The sequence below is a fragment of the Scyliorhinus canicula genome, chromosome 4 (genome assembly GCF_902713615.1).
Source record: "Scyliorhinus canicula chromosome 4, sScyCan1.1, whole genome shotgun sequence".
Lineage (NCBI taxonomy): Eukaryota > Metazoa > Chordata > Chondrichthyes > Carcharhiniformes > Scyliorhinidae > Scyliorhinus > Scyliorhinus canicula.
The window spans coordinates 124,766,531-124,787,576 of record NC_052149.1 but is presented as its reverse complement, the minus strand read 5'-3'; the positions used below and the strand labels follow the sequence as shown (position 1 = coordinate 124,787,576).

General features: G+C 49.6%; 1 protein-coding gene across 1 annotated transcript in view; it reads left to right on the top strand.

Moving 5' to 3' along the window:
• The window catches only part of LOC119964943 (nucleus accumbens-associated protein 1-like), a 56,848-nt gene that overhangs the window by 30,711 nt on the left and 5,091 nt on the right, over positions 1 to 21,046 (top strand). The window contains exons 3-5 of the mRNA XM_038795158.1: positions 2,525 to 2,698; positions 7,379 to 7,484; positions 18,233 to 18,330. Coding sequence (XP_038651086.1) covers positions 2,525 to 2,698; positions 7,379 to 7,484; positions 18,233 to 18,330 — 378 coding nt within the window. The remainder of the gene's footprint in view (positions 1 to 2,524; positions 2,699 to 7,378; positions 7,485 to 18,232; positions 18,331 to 21,046) is intronic.

The following is a 21,046-nucleotide window of genomic DNA, read 5'->3' as shown; positions in this document are numbered from 1 at the left end:
AAATAAGGGGCAATTTGGTGTGGCCAGTCCTGTATATCTTTGGGTTGTGGGGGTGAGACCCATGCAGGAGAATGTGCAAATTCCACACACACAGTGACCCAAGGCAAGGATTGAACCCGGGCCCTCAGCGCTGTCGACAGCAGTGCTGCAACAAGGGCAGAACTGATGCTGCTTAGGCCTGGGGGGAGGTTGGCTTGTTCCTGGGGCAGCAGGGCCTTGGCAAGGAGGGTCTCTCAGGTCTCGAAGTGCAGGCTAGGTTGCCTGGGGTAGGAAGCAGGCTTGGCCAGACCTCGGGGAGGAAGCTGGGTCACTCCTAGGGCAGAAGGCTGGCTTGGCTGATCCGGGGACAGGAGGCTGGGTTGGTAGAGCAGGAGGCTGGCTTCGCTGATCCTGGGGCAAGAGGTCTGTCACTTCTGGGGTAAAGGCCGACTCCTCTGATCCTGGGTGAGGAGGCTGGGTTAGTCTAGGGGCAGCAGGCTTGCCTGTCTGGTCTTGGAGGAAGAGGCTGGCTCGTCTGGCCCTGAGGCAGGACACAAACTCGTCTGGTCCGGGGAGCAGGAGGCTGTGTCAGTCCTGCGGCAGGAAGCTGATCAGTCCTGGGGCAGGAGGCTGGCTCTGCAGGGCCTTGCGGCACGAGGTTGGCTGGGCTGGGCCTTGCGGCACGAGGCTGGCACAGCTGGGCCTTGCGGCAGGAGGCTGGTTCGGCTGGACCTCGGGGGAGGAGGCTGGTTCGGTTGGGCCTCGGGGGAGGAGGCTGGCTCGGTTGGGCCTCGGGGGAGGAGGCTGGCTCGGTTGGGCCTCGGGGGAGGAGGCTGGCTCGGTTGGGCCTCGGGGGAGGAGGCTGGCTCGGTTGGGCCTCGGGGGAGGAGGCTGGCTCGGCTGGGCCTCGGGGGAGGAGGCTGGCTCGGTTGGGCCTCGGGGGAGGAGGCTGGCTCGGTTGGGCCTCGGGGGAGGAGGCTGGCTCGGTTGGGCCTCGGGGGAGGAGGCTGGCTCGGCTGGGCCTCAAGGGAGGCGGCTGGTTCAGTCGTGGGGGAGTTTTGGGGGGGAATTGAAGGCTAGAGGCTGGCCTGGGCAGGTGGCTGGCTTGTCTGATCCTCACCAGAAGGCTGGGTCAGTCCTGGTGAAGGAGGCTGGGTCGGTCCTGGGGAAGGAGGCTGGGTCGGTCCTGGGGAAGGAGGCTGGGTCGGTCCTGGGGAAGGAGGCTGGGTCGGTCCTGGGGAAGGAGGCTGGGCCGGTCCTGGGGAAGGAGGCTGGGTCGGTCCTGGGGAAGGAGGCTGGGTCGGTCCTGGGGAAGGAGGCTGGGTCGGTCCTGGGGAAGGAGGCTGGGTCGGTCCTGGGGAAGGAGGCTGGGTCGGTCCTGGGGAAGGAGGCTGGGTCGGTCCTGGGGAAGGAGGCTGGGTCGGTCCTGGGGAAGGAGGCTGGGTCGGTCCTGGGGAAGGAGGCTGGGTCGGTCCTGGGGAAGGAGGCTGGGTCGGTCCTGGGGAAGGAGGCTGGGTCGGTCCTGGGGAAGGAGGCTGGGTCGGTCCTGGGGAAGGAGGCTGGGTCGGTCCTGGGGAAAGAGGCTGGGTCGGTCCTGGGGAAGGAGGCTGGGTCGGTCCTGGGGAAGGAGGCTGGGTCGGTCCTGGGGAAGGAGGCTGGGTCGGTCCTGGTGAAGGAGGATGGGTCGGTCTGAGGAAGGAGGCTGGGTCGGTCCTGGGGAAGGAGACTGGGTCGGTCCTGGTGAAAGAGGCTGGGTCGGTGTGGCCATGGGTGGAGGATGGGCAGCATTGTGCCCCGTAGGTCCATGGGGTTAGCAACACCACCTCAGAGGATCGAGTTGCACTCTTCAGATGAAGGTACCATGGTAGGATTGTACCCACTGTTTCCCCCATTGAGGTGTATATGTACTGTCTGTTTAAATAAATTTAAAGTACCCAATTCATTTTTTTATCCAAGTAAAGGGCAATTTGCGTGGCCAATCCACCTTCCCTGCACATCTCTTTGTGTTGTGGGATGAGACCCACGCAGACACGGGGAGAATGTGGAAACTCCATACGCACAGTGACCCAGGGCCGGGATCAAACCCGGGTTCTCAACGCCGTGAGGCAAAAGTGCTAACCACTGCACCATCATTCTACCTTGATCTGCAAGATCTTGATAAAGATCCTATTGCAAACTCCCAGAGTCATAGCTGCATTTACTGGTCTCCCAGCCTGTGTTGGTCAGAACACAGATCCTGGGGAGGGAGAGAATTCACAGTCAATGAAGCCTCCCTGGCAGCTTCCTGTTTATTTTGGCTATGTGTGGTATTGGGATTTAATTCTGGAGAAGGAACCATTGATCCCATTGGATTGCTGTCACCTTCCTCTTTGAGGCTCATTGGCTATTTTGTTCATTGTTTAATGATGGATCCACCTGATACATGGACTGGACAGTTCTCAGCTCAGTCCTTTCCACACTAAACCATTTGCCTGTGGCCAGTTCAAACCTGAAACTCGATCAGAGGGTCATTTTTCATCCCAATTTTGTTGTTTTGCTCTTTCAGCCACTCCAGAAAGGGTGGAGGCTCTGCCTGATCATGTGGATGGCCGGTCCAGAATGAGGATTCGGCATGACCTCGCGGTGTTACCCGCTGACCTGATTAACCAGATTGGTCATCGCTGTCATCCCAAGCTGTACGTGGAGGGTGACCCATCAGAGAAACTCGAGCTGGTGACAGGTGAGCAGCACAAACCAATGCCATGATCCATCAGTCCATCACCATCACAGACCCACAGTGTGATGGTTAAACCGTACTAACCCCGGGGTGGACCAGGTTAAACCGTACTAACCCCGGGTGGACCAGGTTAAACTGTACTAACCCCGGGGTGGACCAGGTTAAACTGTACTAACCCCGGGGTGGACCAGGTTAAACCGTACTAACCCCGGGGTGGACCAGGTTAAACCGTACTAACCCCGGGTGGACCAGGTTAAACTGTACTAACCCCGGGGTGGACCAGGTTAAACTGTACTAACCCCGGGGTGGACCAGGTTAAACTGTACTAACCCCGGGGTGGACCAGGTTAAACTGTACTAACCCCGGGTGGACCAGATTAAACCGTACTAACCCGGGGTGGACCAGGTTAAACCGTACTAACCCCGGTGGACCAGGTTAAACCGTACTAACCCCGGGGTGGACCAGATTAAACCGTACTAACCCCGGGTGGACCAGATTAAACCGTACTAACCCCGGGTGGTCCAGGTTAAACCGTACTGACCCGGGCTGGACCAGATTAAACCGTACTGACCCGGGCTGGACCAGATTAAACTGTACTAACCCCGGTGTGGACCAGGCTAAACTGTACTAACCCCGGTGTGGACCAGGTTAAACCGTACTAACCCCGGGGTGGACCAGGCTAAACCGTACTAACCCCAGTGTGGACCAGGTTAAACCGTACTAACCCCGGTGTGGACCAGGTTAAACCGTACTGACCCGGGCTGGACCAGGTTAACCCGTACTAACCCCGGGTGGACCAGGTTAAACCGTACTAACCCCGGGTGGACCAGGTTAAACCGTACTGACCCGGGGTGGACCAGGTTAAACTGTTCTAACCCGGGGTGGACCCGGATAAACCGTACTGACCCGGGCTGGACCAGGTTAAACCGTACTAACCCCGGGGTGGACCCGGATAAACCGTACTAACCCCGGGGTGACCAGGTTAAACTGTACTAACCCCGGGTGGACCAGGTTAAACCGTACTAACCCCGGGGTGGACCCGGATAAACCGTACTAACCCCGGGGTGGACCAGGGTAAACTGTACTAACACCGGGTGGACCAGGTTAAACCGTACTAACCCCGGGGTGGACCCGGATAAACCGTACTAACCCCGGGGTGACCAGGTTAAACTGTACTAACCCCGGGTGGACCAGGTTAAACCGTACTAACCCCGGGGTGGACCCGGATAAACCGTACTAACCCCGGGGTGGACCAGGGTAAACTGTACTAACACCGGGTGGACCAGGTTAAACCGTACTGACCCGGGGTGGACCCGGATAAACCGTACTAACCCCGGGGTGGACCCAGATAAACCATGCTAACCCCCGGTGGACCAGGTTAACTGTACTAACCCTGGGTGGACCATGTTAAACCATACTAACCCATATAGACCAGGTTAAACTGTACTCGCCCTGGGTGGACCAGGTTAAATGTCCCAGGCAGTCTGAGGTGGGAGGGGTTGAGCTTGAATGTGGGTCTGTTTTTCTGGGAAGGAAGTGACATTTTCACTGGATTAGGGCATAAAGTGCTCAATGACACTAAAATGTGGTGGATGCACATCGCAGGGCACAGAAATGGGATAGGGAGAGGTGAAATAATCAGCCAGTTTTCCTGCTCCTGCAAAGTGCTAGAGCCAGTATGCAGGTGAGAACGTGCGATTGTTAACAACAACAGCTTGTATTGATGTAGAACAAAGAACAAAGTAAAGTACAGCACAGTAACAGGCCCTTCGGCCCTTCAGGCATGCGCCGACCATGCTGCCCGTCTAAACTAAAATCTTCCACGCTTCCGTGGTCCATATCCCTCTATTCCCATCCTATTCATGGTATTTGTCAAGATGCCCCTTAAATGCCACTATCGTCCCTGCTTCCACCACCTCCGGCAGCGAGTTCCAGGCACCCACTACCCTCTGTGTAAAAAAACTTGCCTCGTATATCTCCTCTAAACCTTGCCCCTCGCACCTTAAACCTATGCCCCCTAGTAATTGACCCGTCTACCCTGGGAAAAAGTCTCTGACTATCCACTCTGTCTATGCCCCTCATGATTTTGTAGACCTCTATCAGGTCGCCCCTCAACCTCCTTTGTTCCAGTGAGAACAAACCAAGTTTATTCAACCTCTTAATATATCTTAATATATCATTAAGATCGCCCTGGAGACCAATAACTTTGACTAGGCGAATATTCCCAAACAACCCCACAAAATAACCAATGGACAAGATTTCACTTTTTCAGACTGTATGGTTACAGACAACCTAAAGGTAATATATTTCAAATATCAACTCACAGGCAAATCGTACATCAGTTTTAACAAAAAGGTAAATTTGTTTAACTTTATTCCATGCTTCAGACACGCGTGTAGTATCCAGTAGCTTCTCCCAGCTCTACAGCTGAGCTCAGTTACTCTTCGATACGCTGAGTCAAATTGCCAATGTCTTTCGCCATCACTCCACTTTCACCAAGTCTTCAGCATCTGATTATCACCAGAAAAGTACATCTCGACGAATGCCCTCTCCCTCAGGTCTCGACGGTCGTGACGATTCGGAACTCCAGAAGTTCCGGTATCCGAGCGATTGAAAAAGTTTAGTTGGTTCTGCTGAAACCTTTCTTACCACCTGGATTGTCAGATCGTGGCGAGTTTTACTTCAGCATTGCCGACAGAACAGCGATGATCTGTTCCTTTGAGTGTTCCAATTCTCTATTCCTTGCTTCTCATCAGTAGTTTTTTCTTTGTTCTGTGAGAGGTGCCAAAACTGCAACTCCATACCTCAATGGGTTTTTATTTGACATTCCTCTTCCTCCTCACCTCCCAACCCCATGGCACCTCCTCTCCCTCCTGACCTCTCAGCTCCATGGCACCTACTCTCCCTCCTCACCTCCAAACCCCATGGCACCTCCTCTCCCTCCTGACCTCTCAGCTCCATGGCACCTACTCTCCCTCCTCACCTCCCAACCCCATGGCACCTCCTCTCCCTCCTGACCTCTCAGCTCCATGGCACCTACTCTCCCTCCTCACCTATCAACTCCATGGCACCTCCTCTCCCTCCTGACCTCTCAGCTCCATGGCACCTCCTCTCTCTCACCCCATGGAACCTCCTCACCTCTTAACCCCATGGCATCTCCTTTGCCTCCTCACCTCTCACCCCATGGCACCTCCTCACTTCTCAACCCCACGGCACCTCCTCACCTCTCAACCCCACGGCACCTCCTCACCTCTCAACCCCACGGCACCTCCTCACCTCTCAACCCCACGGCACCTCTTTTCCCTCCTCACCTCTCACCCCATGGCACATCCTCACCTCTCAACCCCATGGCACCTCCTCACCTCTCACCCCATGGCACCTCCTCACCTCTCACCCCTCACCCCATGGCATCTCCTCACCTCTCAACCCCATGGCACCTCCTCACCTCTCACCCCATGGCACCTCCTCACCTCTCACCCCATGGCACCTCCTCACCTCTCACCCCATGGCACCTCCTCACCTCTCACCCCATGGCACCTCCTCACCTCTCAACCCCATGGCACCTCCTCACCTCTCACCCCATGGCACCTCGTCTCCCTCCTCACCTCTCACCCCATGGCACCTCCTCACCTCTCAACCCCATGGCACCTCCTCACCTCTCACCCCATGGCACCTCCTTTCCCTCCTCACCTCTCAACCCCATGGCACCTCCTCTCCCTCCTCACCTCTCAACCCCATGGCACCTCCTCACCTCTCAACTCCATGGCACCTTCTCACCTCTCAACCCCATGGCACCTCCTCTCCCTCCTCACCTCTCAACGCCATGGCACCTCCTCACCTCTCAACTCCATGGCACCTCCTCACCTCTCAACCCTATGGCACCTCCTCACCTCGCAACCCCATGGCAACACAGGTGGAGAAGATAGTCAAGAAGGCATATGGCATGCTTGCCTTCATCGGCTGGGGCATTGGGTATAAAAATTGGCAAGTCATACTGCAGCTGTATAGAACCTTATTTAGGCCACAGTTGGTATATAATGTTGAAATCTGGTCGCCACACTACCAGAGGGATGTGGAGACTTTGGCGAGAGTATCGAAGAGGTTTACCAGGATGTTGCCTGGCATGGAGGGCATTAGCGATTGGGAGAGGTTAGATAAACCTGGTTTGTTCTCACTGGAACGACAGAGGTTGAGGGGCAACCTGATAGAAGTCTATAAAATTATTAGGAGCATAGACAGAGTGGATTGTCCGAACTTTTTCCCAGGGTGGAGGAGTCAATTACTAGGAGACATAGGTTTAAGGTGCGAGGGGCAAAGTTTAGAGGAGATGTGCGATAGGACAGCAAAATTACAAACAGATGCTTAATCTCAGGGAAAGGGATCGAGTTGGTAGCTAGGGAAAGGTGCTTGTGATGGGGTGGGTACGAAGACAAAGGTTTCCACCTTCCCAGAATTTAATTGGAGGGACTTTTTGTTCCTTCAGTCGGGAGAGAGGAGGTGGTGAGGTAGAGCTGGATGTCACAGGAACATGTGGAGACTGATTTCACACAGTTGAGTAAAGCTATAGTGACTGCCCAGCACAGTTGGTTAGGAGATGAGGTTAGTGGACAGTTACTGTGCCTTGTGTGGTCCTTGAGAAAGTTCACTGTTGACCGATGGTTCATCCTGCTGTTGAACCCACAGGTACGAGTGTGTACATCACACGAGCTCAACTGATGAACTGCCACATCTGTGCGGGGACAAGACACAAGGTTTTGCTACGGAGGCTGCTGGCTGCATTTTTTGATCGGTGAGTTAGAACGTGGCAGTTGTCACCTGGTCTGTGAGGTTTGCCTGGTCCAGGATTATAACTGTAACCAAACGGCTGCTGAACTGTGCGAACGTTTACAGAAAACATTTTCGCTTCTACAGTTGGAGTGCTAACTCTGCTTGGGGCTATTCCTAGAGGTTTCATCACATGATTAAATGCCGCACTCCCAGCATTGATCCATCCTCCAGGCACACGGCCTACCTCCAGGATCGGGATCGTCATCTTTGTTATCTGAGTGGATTAATATTGACCATCAGTGAAAGAGTTTATCCATCTCTATAGAATCAAATAATGAAAAACAAAATTATTAATTTTCCTAGTTTTTTTTCTGAGATTGTCAGATCACCAGTGTCCCTAAGATTAATCTTCAACTTTCAGAGATTCCTGGAGACAATCCAGAAGAGTTGGCAACGCAACTCTATATAAATTTCAAAACCATTTATCGGTTCTGGGACATCATGACAAGCTCAGCAGGCTTTTCTTCACACTGTGTAGGATTTGGAAGTCTTTAGTGTTTGATAAGATTTCTGCTGGTGGAACCCAAACTGAGCAGGGTTAAGTGCCTCGTGATAACATTGTTGATGATCCCTTCCTTCACTTTACTGATTGTAAAGGTAGATTGTAAAGGTAGACTGGGAGCTAAGACTTTATGGTGGAACAGTTGGGGACAGTGGAGAACCTTCCAAGTGATTTTTCACAGTGCTCAGCAAAGGTTTATACCAACAAAAAGGAAGGACGGTAGAAAGAGGGAAAATCGACCGTGGATATCTAAGGAAATAAGGGAGAGTATCAAATTGAAGGAAAAATAGAAGGAATATAAAGTGGCAAAGATTGCTGGGAGTTTAGAGGACTGGGACATCTTTAGGGGGCAACAGAAAGCTACTAAAAAAGCTATAAAGAAGAGTAAGATAGAGTATGAGAGTAAACTTGCTCAGAATATAAAAACAGACAGTAAAAGTTTTTACAAATATATAAAACAAAAAAGAGTGGCTAAGGTAAATATTGGTCCTTTAGAGGATGAGAAGGGAGTTTTAATAATGGGAAATGAGGAAATGGCTGAGGAACTGAACAGGTTTTTTGGGTCGGTCTTCACAGTGGAAGTCACAAATAACATGCCAGCGACTGATGGAAATGAGGCTATGACAGGTGAGGACCTTGAGAGGATTGTTATCACTAAGGAGGTAGTGATGGGCAAGCTAATGGGGCTAAAGGTAGACAGGTCTCCTGGCCCTGATGGAATGCATCCCAGAGTGCTAAAAGAGATGGCCAGGGAAATTGCAGATGCACTAGTGATAATTTACCGAAATTCACTAGACTCTGGGGTGGTCCCGGTGGATTGGAAATTAGCAAACGTGACACCACTGTTTAAAAAAGGAGGTAGGCAGAAAGCAGGAAATTATAGGCCAGTGAGCTTAACTTCGGTAGTAGGGAAGATGCTGGAATCTATCATCAAGGAAGAAATAGCGAGGCATCTGGATAGAAATTGTCCCATTGGGCAGACGCAGCATGGGTTCATAAAGGGCAGGTCATGCCTAACTAATTTAGTGGAATTTTTTGAGGACGTTACCAGTGCAGTAGATAACGGGGAGCCGATGGATGTGGTATATCTGGATTTCCAGAAAGCCTTTGACAAGGTGCCACACAAAAGGTTGCTGCATAAGATAAAGATGCATGGCATTAAGGGTAAAGTAGTAGCATGGATAGAGGATTGGTTAATTAATGGAAAGCAAAGAGTGGGGATTAATGGGTGTTTCTCTGGTTGGCAATCAGTAGCTAGTGGTGTCCCTCAGGGATCCGTGTTGGGCCCACAATTGTTCACAATTTACATAGATGATTTGGAGTTGGGGACCAAGGGCAATGTGTCCAAGTTTGCAGATGACACAAAGATGAGTGGTAAAGCGAAAAGTGCAGAAGATACTGGAAGTCTGCAGAGGGATTTGGATAGGTTAAGTGAATGGGCTAGGGTCTGGCAGATGGAATACAATGTTGACAAATGTGAGGTTATCCATTTTGGTAGGAATAACAGCAAACGGGATTATTATTTAAACGATAAAATATTAAAGCATGCCGCTGTGCAGAGAGACTTGGGTGTGCTAGTGCATGAGTCACAAAAGGTTGGTTTACAGGTGCAACAGGTGATTAAGAAGGCAAATGGAATTTTGTCCTTCATTGCTAGAGGGATGGAGTTTAAGACTAGGGAGGTTATGTTGCAATTGTATAAGGTGTTAGTGAGGCCACACCTGGAGTATTGTGTTCAGTTTTGGTTTCCTTACTTGAGAAAGGACGTACTGGCACTGGAGGGTGTGCAGAGGAGATTCACTAGGTTAATCCCAGAGCTGAAGGGGTTGGATTATGAGGAGAGGTTGAGTAGACTGGGACTGTACTCGTTGGAATTTAGAAGTATGAGGGGGGATCTTATAGAAACATTTAAAATTATGAAGGGAATAGATGCGGGCAGGTTGTTTCCACTGGCGGGTGAAAGCAGAACTAGGAGACATAGCCTCAAAATAAGGGGAAGTAGATTTAGGACTGAGTTTAAGAGGAACTTCTTCACCCAAAGGGTTGTGAATTTATGGAATTCCTTGCCCAGTGAAGCAGTTGAGGCTCCTTCATTACATGTTTTTAAGGTAAAGATAGATAGTTTTTTTGAAGAATAAAGGGATTAAGGGTTATGGTGTTCGGGCCGGAAAGTGGAGCTGAGTCTACAAAAGATCAGCCATGATCTCATTGAATGGCGGAGCAGGCTCGAGGGGCCATATGGCCTACTCCTGCTCCTAGTTCTTATGTTTGAGAGTAGACTAATGAAGTGGTAATTGGCTGGGTAGGGTTTGTCCTTTTTTTTTGTATACAGGACATACCTGGGCAATTTTCTACATTGATGGGTAGATGCCAGTGTGGTAGCTGTGCTGGAATAGCTTGGCTAGGGGCTTGTCCAGTTCTGGAGCACATTCTTCAGTACTATTGTCAGCGTCCATAGCCTTTGCAGTGTCCATCGCCTTCAGCCGTTTCTTAATATCACGTTGGGTGAATAGAATTAACTGAAGACTGACATCTGTGATACTGGGAGGAGGAGGAGAGGGAGGTGGATCATACACTCAGCAGTCCTGGCTAAAGATTGTTACAAATGCTTCAGCCTAATCTTTTGCACAGAAGTGCAGGGCTCCTCCATCATTCAGGATGGAGATGTGACTGGGTGTGGCAGGACTGCAGAGTTTAGATTTAATCCGCTGGTGTGGGATCGCTTATCTCTGTCAGGCAAGTAGCTTCACCAGGTTTACACCACATTGCTGCCCCTGACGTGCCCTCCTGCACTCTCATTGAACCAGAGTTGATCCCCTGACTTGATGGTAATGGTAGAGTGGGGGATATACCAGGCCATGAGGTTCCAGATGGTCGGCGAGTACAATTCTACTGCTGCTGATGGCCCACAGCGTCTCATGGATGCCCAGTCTTGAGTTGCTTGATCTCTTCTGAACCCATCCCATTTTACATGGCGGTAGTGCCACCCAATATGATTTGAGGGTATTTTTAGTGCGACGATGGAATTTTGTCTCCATAAGGACTATGCAGTGATTGCTCATACCAGCAATGTTTTGGTCAGATGTATCAGTGACAGGTTGATTGGGGGACTAATGGTAGATGGTAAATGACTCAGTGGCAGAACAGAACATACCCAAGGGTGTTGATGGAGGTGTCTGGGACATTGACTATAAGGAATGATCAGGTGAGTATGCCTCTGTCTGTGGAACACCTTTCCCAATTCTGGCACAGGTCCTCAGTTGTTAGTAACAAGGGTGTTGCAGGGTAGAAGTTCCTTTGTCTTTTCTGGTGCTGAGGTAAGTGCTGGGCGGTCTGACCAGTTTTATTCTTATTTATTTTTATAAAAATAAATTTAGAGTACCCAATTCATTTTTCCCAATTAAGGGGCAATTTAGCCTGGCCAATCCACCTACCCTGCACATCTTTGGGTTGTGGGGGCGAAACCCACGCAGACATGGGGAGGATGTGCAAACTCCACACAGACAGTGACCCAGAGCCGGGATCGAACCTGGGGCCTCGGCACCCTGAGGCAGCAGGGCTAACCACTGAGCCACCGTGCTGCCCCAGTTTTATTCTTATTTGACTTTCCGTAGCGGTTTGTTTACATGGCCATTTCAGATGGCAATGAAGAGTCAACCACATTGCTGTGGAACTGAAGTCACATGTGGGCCAGGAAGACTGGTTTCCTTCCCAAAAGAGGCACTGGTGAAAAGGCTGGATTTACAACAATTACTGAGGCTAACCTTCTATTCTGATTTTATCTAGTTCATCAAATTCAAATTCCACCATCTGCCATGGTGATGCTGGGATTTGAACTCTCGCCACCGGCTCATTAATCTGGATCCTGGGGGCAGCACGGTGGCGCAGTGGTTAACACTGCTGCCTCACGGCGCCGAGGTCCCAGGTTCGATCCGGCCTCTGGTCACTGTCCGTGTGGAGTTTGCACATTCTCCCTGTCTTTGCGAGGGTTTCGCCCCCACAACCTAAACGTGTGCCTGGTGGTGGATTGGCCGCGCTAAATTGCCCCTTAATTGGAAAAAAATGAATTGGGTACTCTAAATTTATTTTAAAATATTTATCTGGATCCTTGGATTGTTAGTCCAGTAACATTACCACTGCACTCCCTCTTCCTGTACTGCTTGTTGGTACCCATCACAGGAGCTAATTGCAGGGCTGCATGAGAGAAAATCACTGGAAACCATCACATGGAGGAGGCAATGGCATGGTGGTATTGTCACTGGACTAGTAATCCAGAGACCTAGCATGATGCTCTGGGGACCCGGGTTTGAATCCCACCGTGGCAGCTGGTGAAATTTCAATTCAATAAAAATCTGGAATTAAAAGTCGAATGATAAGGCAGCACGGTGGCGCAGTGGTTAGCATTGCTGCCTCACGGCGCCGAGGTCCCAGGTTCGATCCCGGCTCTGGGTCACTGTCAGTGTGGAGTTTGCACATTCTCCCCGTGTTTGCGTGGGTTTCACCCCCACAACCCAAAATATGTGCAGGGTAGGTTGATTGGCCACGCTAAATTGCCCCTTAATTTGAAAAATGAATTGAGGACTCTAAATTTATTTTTAAAACGTTGAATGATGACCGAGAAATCATTAACGATTTTCTGGTCTATATGTGACTCCAGATCAATAGCAATGTGGTTGACTCTTAAATGCCCTCGAGGATGAGTAATAAATGCTATAGCATGAACAAGTAAAGAATACATAAGTTGCCAGAAGCCGAGTGGGTGCGTGCGGAGGAGGCCTCCTGCATGGGAACCTCCCTCCGGGCCCTCGCCACGGCAGCACTCCCATCCCCACCCAAAAAACACTCCACCAGCCCAGTGGTGACAGCCACCCTCCAATCCTGGAACCAACTGCGGCAGCAATTTGGCCTTTACAAAATGTCGGACAAGGCTCCCATCTGCAACAACCATAGGTTCAAACCAGCACTGACCGACGCCACCTTCAAAAGGTGGAGGCAGGACGGGGGACACTGACAGTCAGGGACCTATACACGGACGACAGGATCGCAACACTGGACGAACTGACAGAGAAATTTCAGCTAGCTGGGGGGAACGAGCTACGGTACCTGCAGCACAAAAACTTCCTACGAAAGGAGACAAGGACGTACCCACAACCGCCACGACAGACACTACTGGAAGACCTACTGGACGCAAGTATCCTAGAGAAAGGGAACTGTAGTGACATGTATGACCGACTGGTAGATAGGGACGACACCGTACTGGACGCAACAAGAAGGGGCCTCACGGTAGCATGGTGGTTAGCATCAATGCTTCACAGCTCCAGGGTCCCAGGTTCGATTCCCGGCTGGGTCACTGTCTGTGTGGAGTCTGCACGTCCTCCCTGTGTGTGCGTGGGTTTCCTCCGGGTGCTCCGGTTTCCTCCCACAGTCCAAAGATGTGCGGGTTAGGTGGATTGGCCATGCTAAATTGCCCATAGTGTAAGGTTAATGGGGGGATTGTTGGGTTACGGGTATACGGGTTACGTGGGTTTAAAGTAGGGTGATCATTGTTCGGCACAACATTGAGGCCGGAGGGCCTGTTCTGTGCTGTACTGTTCTATGTTCTATGTTCTAAGGAAATGGGAGGACGACCTGGGGATGGAGATAGGGTGGGGACTCTGGAGCGAAGCACTGCATAGGGTCAACTCCACCTCCACGTGCGCAAGGCTCAGCCTGACGCAACTAAAAGTGGTACATAGAGCCCACTTAACGAGAAACCGTATGAGTAGGTTCTTCCCGGAGGTGGAGGACAAATGTGAGCGGTGCCAAAGAGGCCCGGCCAACCACGCCCGCATGTTCTGGTCTTGCCCCAGACTTGTGGAGTACTGGACAGCCTTCTTCGAGGCTATGTCCAGAGTGGTGGGGGTGAGGGTGGAGCCATGCCCGATAGTGGCGGTCTTCGGGGTTTCAGACCAGCCAGATCTATTCCTGGGGAGGAGGGCGGACGCCCTTGCCTTTGCCTCCCTGATTGCCCGCCGTAGAATCCTGTTTGGCTGGCGGTCAGCAGCATCACCCAGAGCTGCAGACTGGCTGTCCGACCTCTCGGAATCTCTCCAAATGGAGAAAATCAAATTCGCCATCCGAGGGTCGGACGACGGCTTCCACAGAACGTGGGAGCCATTCATGCAACTGTTCCGGGACCTGTTTGTGGCCAACGTACATGAGGAAGAATAGTCGGGTGGCCAAGAACCAGGGGAAAATGGACGGGAATCGGGGGAAGGTGGCCGGGGGGCGGGGGGGGGGGAGGCTACGGGCTCGGTGTGGGGGTTTGATGGCGGGCCAAGGCCCAGGACCAAACTATAAATGGATGCCTATAGACATGTGCCTCGGCCATGTTGGGGAATGTAGGGTATGTATGCTGGCTAGAGGGGGCGGCCACAATTGTTGTTGTGAGGATGCTTACCTGTAAATATTCATGTTAAATTTTTGTGTTTTCCTTTTTTTTTCTCTCTCTCTAATGACTTGTAATTTGTCATATATAAAATATGAAAACTCAATAAAAAAACATTTATAAAAAAAAAGAATACATAAGTTGTGATCTAATGGAAGCCATCCGAAGTGTGGTAACGAGCAGGATTAGCCAGGTGTTTCCTGACAACAGACCCAGTGAGGCTGTCACTGGTATCTAGTATTAATTAGGCCACTTAATGGTGCCCCACAGGCTTTACGCTGCAAATGACTGTCCCGCCAGCTGATTCGCAGGGTCCGTGCATGGCAGATCCCCAGCTCTTTGGTCCCGCAGAGCAAACCCCAGTCAGCAGTCAATCATGCTACCATGCAGACCAATGTCGCGATTCAGGGATAACAGACATGGTAGACCTGTGGGCGCTGCACGCCCCCAGACCAGGGGCGACCCCCCCCCCCCCCCCCCCCAAACGACCGATTGCGGCCCATCCCCTCGACCCCGGGCCTTAGCCGTACTGAGGCAGCGGCTAACTGCCCATTAGGCCATGAGACATAGGAGCAGAATTAGGCCATTCAGCCCATCGAGTCTGCTCTTCCATTCAATCATGGCTGATACTTTTCTCGTCTCCATTCTCCTGCCTTCTCCTCATAACCTCTAATACCCTTATTAATCAAGAACCTATCTATCTCTGTCTTAAAGACACTCAGTGATTTGGCCTCGACAGCCTTCTGTGGCAAAGAGTTCCACAGATTCACCACCCTCTGGCTGAAGAAATTTCTCCTCATCTCAGTTTTAAAGGATCGTCCCTTTAGTCTGAGATTGTGACCTCTGCTTCTAGTTTTTCCTACAAGTGGAAACATCCTCTCCACGTCCACTCTTTCCAGGCCTTGCAGTATCCTGTACATTTCAGTCAAATCTTCCCTCATCCTTCTAAACTCCAACGAGTACAGACCCAGAGTCCTCAACCATTCCTCATACAACAAGTTCTTAATTCCAGGGATCATTCTTGTGAACTTCCTCTGGACCCTTTCCAAGCCAGCACATTCTTCCTTAGATACGGGACCCACAACTGCTCACAATACTCCAAATGGGGTCTGACCAGAGCCTTATACAGTCTCATAAGTTTGTCCCTGCTCTTGTATTCTAGCCCTCTCGACATAAATGCTAACATTGCATTTGCTTTCCTGACTGCCGGCTGAACCTGCACGTTAACCTTGAGAGAATCTTGAACAAGGACTCCTAAGTCTCTTTGTGCTTCTGATTTCCTAAGAATTTCCCCATTTAGAAAATAGTCCATTCCTCCATTCCCCCTTCCAAAGTGCATAACCTCACACTTTTCAACATTGTATCCATCTGCCACTTCTTTGCCCACTCTCCTAGCCTGTCCAAGTCCTTCTGCAGCCCCTCTACTTCCTCAATACTACCTGTCCCATCTACAGACATTTGTATCATCTGCAAACTTAGCAACAGTGCCTTCAGTTCCTTCTTCCAGATCATTAATGTATAATGTGAAAAGTTGTGGTCCCAGCACAGACCCCTGAGGCACACCATTAGTCACTGGCTGCCATTCTGAAAAAGACCCCTTTATCCCCACTCTCTGCCATCTGCCAGTCAGCCAATCCTCTATCCATGCCAGTATCTTACCCTTAACACCATGGGCTCTTAACGTATTTAACAGTCTCCTATACGGTACCTTGTCAAAGGCCTTCTGGAAATCTAAATAAATCACGTCCACTGGTTCTCCTTTGTCTAACTTCCTTGTTACCACCTCAAAGATTTGTCAGACATGACAGCCCATACAGCGAAGCCTTGCTGACTCAGTCCTATTTTATCATACACTTCCAAGTGCTCCTTCATCTCATCTTTAATAATGGACTCTAAAATCTTACCAATGACCAAGTCCCACTAACTGACCTTTAATTTCCTGTCTTCTGCCTCCGTCTCTTCTTAAACAGGGATGTTACATTAACCACTTTCCAGTCCTCTGGGACCCTCCCTGCTTCCAATTCCTGAAAAATCACCACCAATGCCTCCACAATTTCCTCAGCTATCTCCTTTAGAACCCTGGGGTGTAGTCCATCGGTCCGGGTGATTTATCCACCTTCAGACCTTTCAGTTTCCCTAGAATCTTCTCCTTAGTGATGGTCACTGTACTCACCCCTGCCCCCTGATTCTCCTGGAGGTCTGGCATCCCACTGGTGTCTTCCACTGTGAAGACTGATGTAAAGTAACGATTCAGTTCCTCCTCTGCTATTTCTTTGTTTCCTATTACTACTTCTCCAGCCTCTTTTTCCAGTAGTCCAATGTCTATTCTTATTTCTCTCTTGCTTTTTATATATTGAAAAAAACTCTTTTTATCTTCCTTTATATAACTAGCTAGCTTACACTCCTATATCATCTTCTCCCCCTTATTGTTTTTTTAGTTGCCCTATGCTCACTTTTAAAGGCTTCCCAATCCTCTGGCTTCCCACTAATCGTCACCACTGTGTATGCTTTTCCTTTGCTTTTATGCTGTCCTTGACTTCCCTCATCGGCGTCCCCTTAACATGGGATGAATTTCTATTGTGCTTCCCTAATAACCCCAAAAACTCCTGCCATTGCTGTTCCACGTCTTCCCTGCGAGGCTCCTTTTCCAATCAACTCCGGCCAGCTCCTTCCTCATGTCATTGTAGTTACCCTTATTTAATTGTAATACCGTTACATCTGATTGCACCTTCTCCCTCTCAAACTGCAGGGTAAATTCTCCCATTTAGTGGTCAGTGCTCCCTAAGGGTTCCTTCACCTTAAGTTCCCTAATCAAGTCTGCCTCATTACACAGCATCAAATCCAGAATTGCCTGTTCCCTAATAGGCTCTGTCACAAGCTGCTCCAAAAAAAATCTTAGACATTCCACAAATTCCTTTTCTTGGGATCCACTACCAACCTGATTTTCCCAGTCCACCTGCATATTGAAGTCTCCCATGATTACTGTAATATTGCCTTTTTTATATGCCTTTTCTATCTCCTGATTTATTTTCTGCCCCACACCCTGACTACTGCTTGGGGGCCTGTACCTAACTCCCATCAGGGTCTTTTACCTTTGCGATTCCTCAACTCTACCCACAGAGTTTCTATGCCTTCTGATCCTATATCGCTTCTTGCTTTCGATTTAATTCCATTCCTTACTAACAATGCAACCCCTCCCCCTTTACCCATCTGCCTGTCCTTTCGATAGGACACATATCCTTGTATATTTAGATCCCAGCCCTGATCCCCTTGCAGCCACGTCTCTGTGATGCCCACAACATCGTTCCGGCCAATTTCAATGTGCGCAGCAAGCTTATTTACCTTATTCTGTATACTGCCTGATTTCCAAGATGGCTACTCGTCTCCTTGGATCCCATAACAGCCATTGTGCTGGCTTCACGTTTTAAATAGGTATGGAAAAGGGCACCCATGTTACCGCTCACTGGGGAGGCGGTTAGATCACGGGTGACCCTTAGATAGAGGGTCCTTCCCATTAATGAGATGGAGATTGGACTTAATTGGTGATTATTGGTTTCTCGCCTCGGGATCCAGTGCTCGCCAACAGAAGTGGGCCGGTAGATTTGGAAACCCAATCTGCGTCTGGCGCAGTTCCCGATTTCGGCCTCCCGCTATCTAACCAGCACAATTTTTTTTTGCACCCGGCGCAATGAGGCTGGTAGATCGTGCTCATTGTTTGGTGAAGATGTGTCTGTGAATCTCCCTCACCTGATTTGACTGGTTATTCTTCTGGTCCCTATAGGAATACTCTGGCTAACAGCTGTGGCACTGGGATCCGTTCCTCACTCTGCGATCCCAGTCGAAAACCACTGGACAGCAGGATACTCAATGCCATTAAAGGTAAGTGTGGAGGGTAATGGTGTGTTAATAGAAAGTTGTTAATGGTGAAAAAGGCAGTCAGGAGGAAATGGGCACTGTCAAATCCGCCAGACACAAGTGAAAGAGAAATGTCAAAGTAATGTTAGTGTTTCTCCCCTGATCCAAGGACCCATCACCACCCACTGCAGCCTTACCTATGGCGGCACGGTAGCACAGTTGCTTCACAGCGCCAGGGTCTCAGGTTCAATTCCCAGCTTGGGTCACTGTCTGTGCAGAGTCTGCACGTTCTCCCCGTATCTGTGTGGGTTTCCTCCCACAAGTCCTGAAAGACATGCTGTTAGGTGATTTGGACATTCTGAATTCTCCCTCAGTGTACCCGAACTGTTGCCCGAGTGTGGCAACTTGGGGATTTTCACAGTAAATTCATTGCGGTGTTAATGTGAGCCTACTTGTGAGAATAATGAAGAATATAGGTTATTACCTGTCCATGGGATCATTAATACTCTTGACCTGGCCACAGCCCTGGTCCTGATCTCTGTACAGTGAAGGTGTACATATTGAGATGTTGAATTTCACTTGACAGGTTGGCTGTGGTGCACTCTGCAGTCAAATAGCACATGGTAAAATTTCCTATTGGGTTTCTCGGGGACTATCTTATATTCATGACCTCTAGTTATGCTCTTCCCACAAGAGGTATTGAAGGCGAGGAGATAGGAATAATGGGGTTATAATGGAATTGGAAGGGATTGATTAGTGGTGACCCACTAGGATCTGTGCTGAGACCTCTACTATTCATTGTATTAATTAATGACTTGGATATCACAATAGAAAATCATCTCCCACATTTGCTGATGACACGAAGACTGGTGGATTAATAAGTAGTGTAGATGATAGCATAAAATGACAAAGAAGACGACGATAGATTAAATGAGTGGACAAAATGATGATAGATGAAGTTCAGCACAGCTAGGTGTGAGGTCATTATCCAATTGGATGGATAAAGGTAACATCTGAGTATTTTTAAATGGTGAAAAATGGAGGTTTAAAGAGGTTTAGGAATCCATATACACTGATCTGGGCTGCACAACTTCGCAAAAGATATGTTGGCTATGGAAGGATTGCAGTGCAGATCCAGAATGTTACCAAGCCTGGAGTAATACGGTAGCATAGCATAGTGGTTATCACTATGGCTTCACAGCACCTGGATCCCAGGCACAATTCCCAGCTTGGGTCATTCTGTGTGGAGTCTGCACGTTCTCCCTGTGTCTGTGTGGGTTTCCTCCGGATGCTCCGGTTTCCTCCCACGAGTCCCGAAAGATGTGCTGTTGGGTAATTTGGACATTCTGAATTCTCCCTCAGTGTACCCAAACAGGCGCCGGAATGTGGCGACTAGGGGCTTTTCACAGTAACATCATTGCAGTGTTAATGTAAGCCTACTTGTGGCAATAAAGATTATTATTATTATAATAATTAAATAATGTTTTAAAGTTACAATAAAGCTTGTATTCTCTAGAATATGGTGGTTAAGGAGTGATTGACTGAGGTTTCTGGATTTTGAAAGGGGTTGGGTGGTTCGAATGGTTTTTCACTGGTAGGGAAGTCGAGGACTGGGGGCCATTTGGGAGAGAGGTTAGGAAACACTTTTTCCACAAAGGAGGGTATAAGTGTGGAACACACTCTCATTAAAAACAGTGAAGGATAGCCTGGAGACCCATGGATTTTTTCCTGTTGGTTATAAGAGGATATGGAATCACGGCAGCTAGTTGGATTTAAAAATAAATAAATTTAGAGTACCCAATTATTATTTTTTCCAATTGAGGGGCAATTTAGAATGGCCAATCTACCTAACCTGCACATCTTTGGGTTGTGGGGGTGAGATCCACACCGACACGTGGAGAATGTGCAAACTCCACATGGACAGTGACCCAGGGCCGGGATTTGAACCCGGGTCCTCAGTGCCGTAGCCTGCAGTGCTAACCACTGCCCCATGCCACCCCCCTGGTTAGTTACTTGGATTTAATATGCAGATCAACCATAACCTCATGAAATGTACGAACAGGCTCAAGGGGCTGAATGGCCTCCTCCTGTTCCTAGATCACCCTTCTATACACAAGCCTAGTATATGCAACCAGACGTCCCTAATTTAACACTTTAAACCTGAGTATCATTCTGGTGATTCTGCATCCTATCCCCAATGAAGATAATATTGAAAGAGGTGGCGGTAAAAGGGGGAGTGGATGACGCAGGGCTGGGTCATTCCAGAATTCAGTTGAAAAGAACAGCACTCGAGAGCTGTGACCAGGACTGACTGCTCCTGTGTGCAAGAGGTTAATGCAGGGGCAGATCGGAATAGAATTAGCATAAGAAGCTGAAACTTTACTGTGTCCCAAGAAGATATTTCAAGCTTGTGAGTGCTAGAAAATTCAACAATTATGAGGGTTTGGACAGAGTTCGTAGGGGAAAAACTGACAGGGCAGTCGGTGACCAAAGGACACGGTGGTGAAAGAACCAGGGAGAAGATCAGGTGAATTTTTATAACATAGCAGATGGTTACGATCTGAAATGCACTGCCTGAAAGCGGATTCAAAAATAACTTTCCAGGAAAAATTAGAAAAGGCTATGGGGTAAGAGCAAGGCGTGGGACTAATGAGATAACTCTTAGGCATAATGGGCTGAATGGCCTCTTCCTGTGTTCTCTGGTTCTATAGTCAGAGTGAGGTAGAGAGAGGGACTCGCT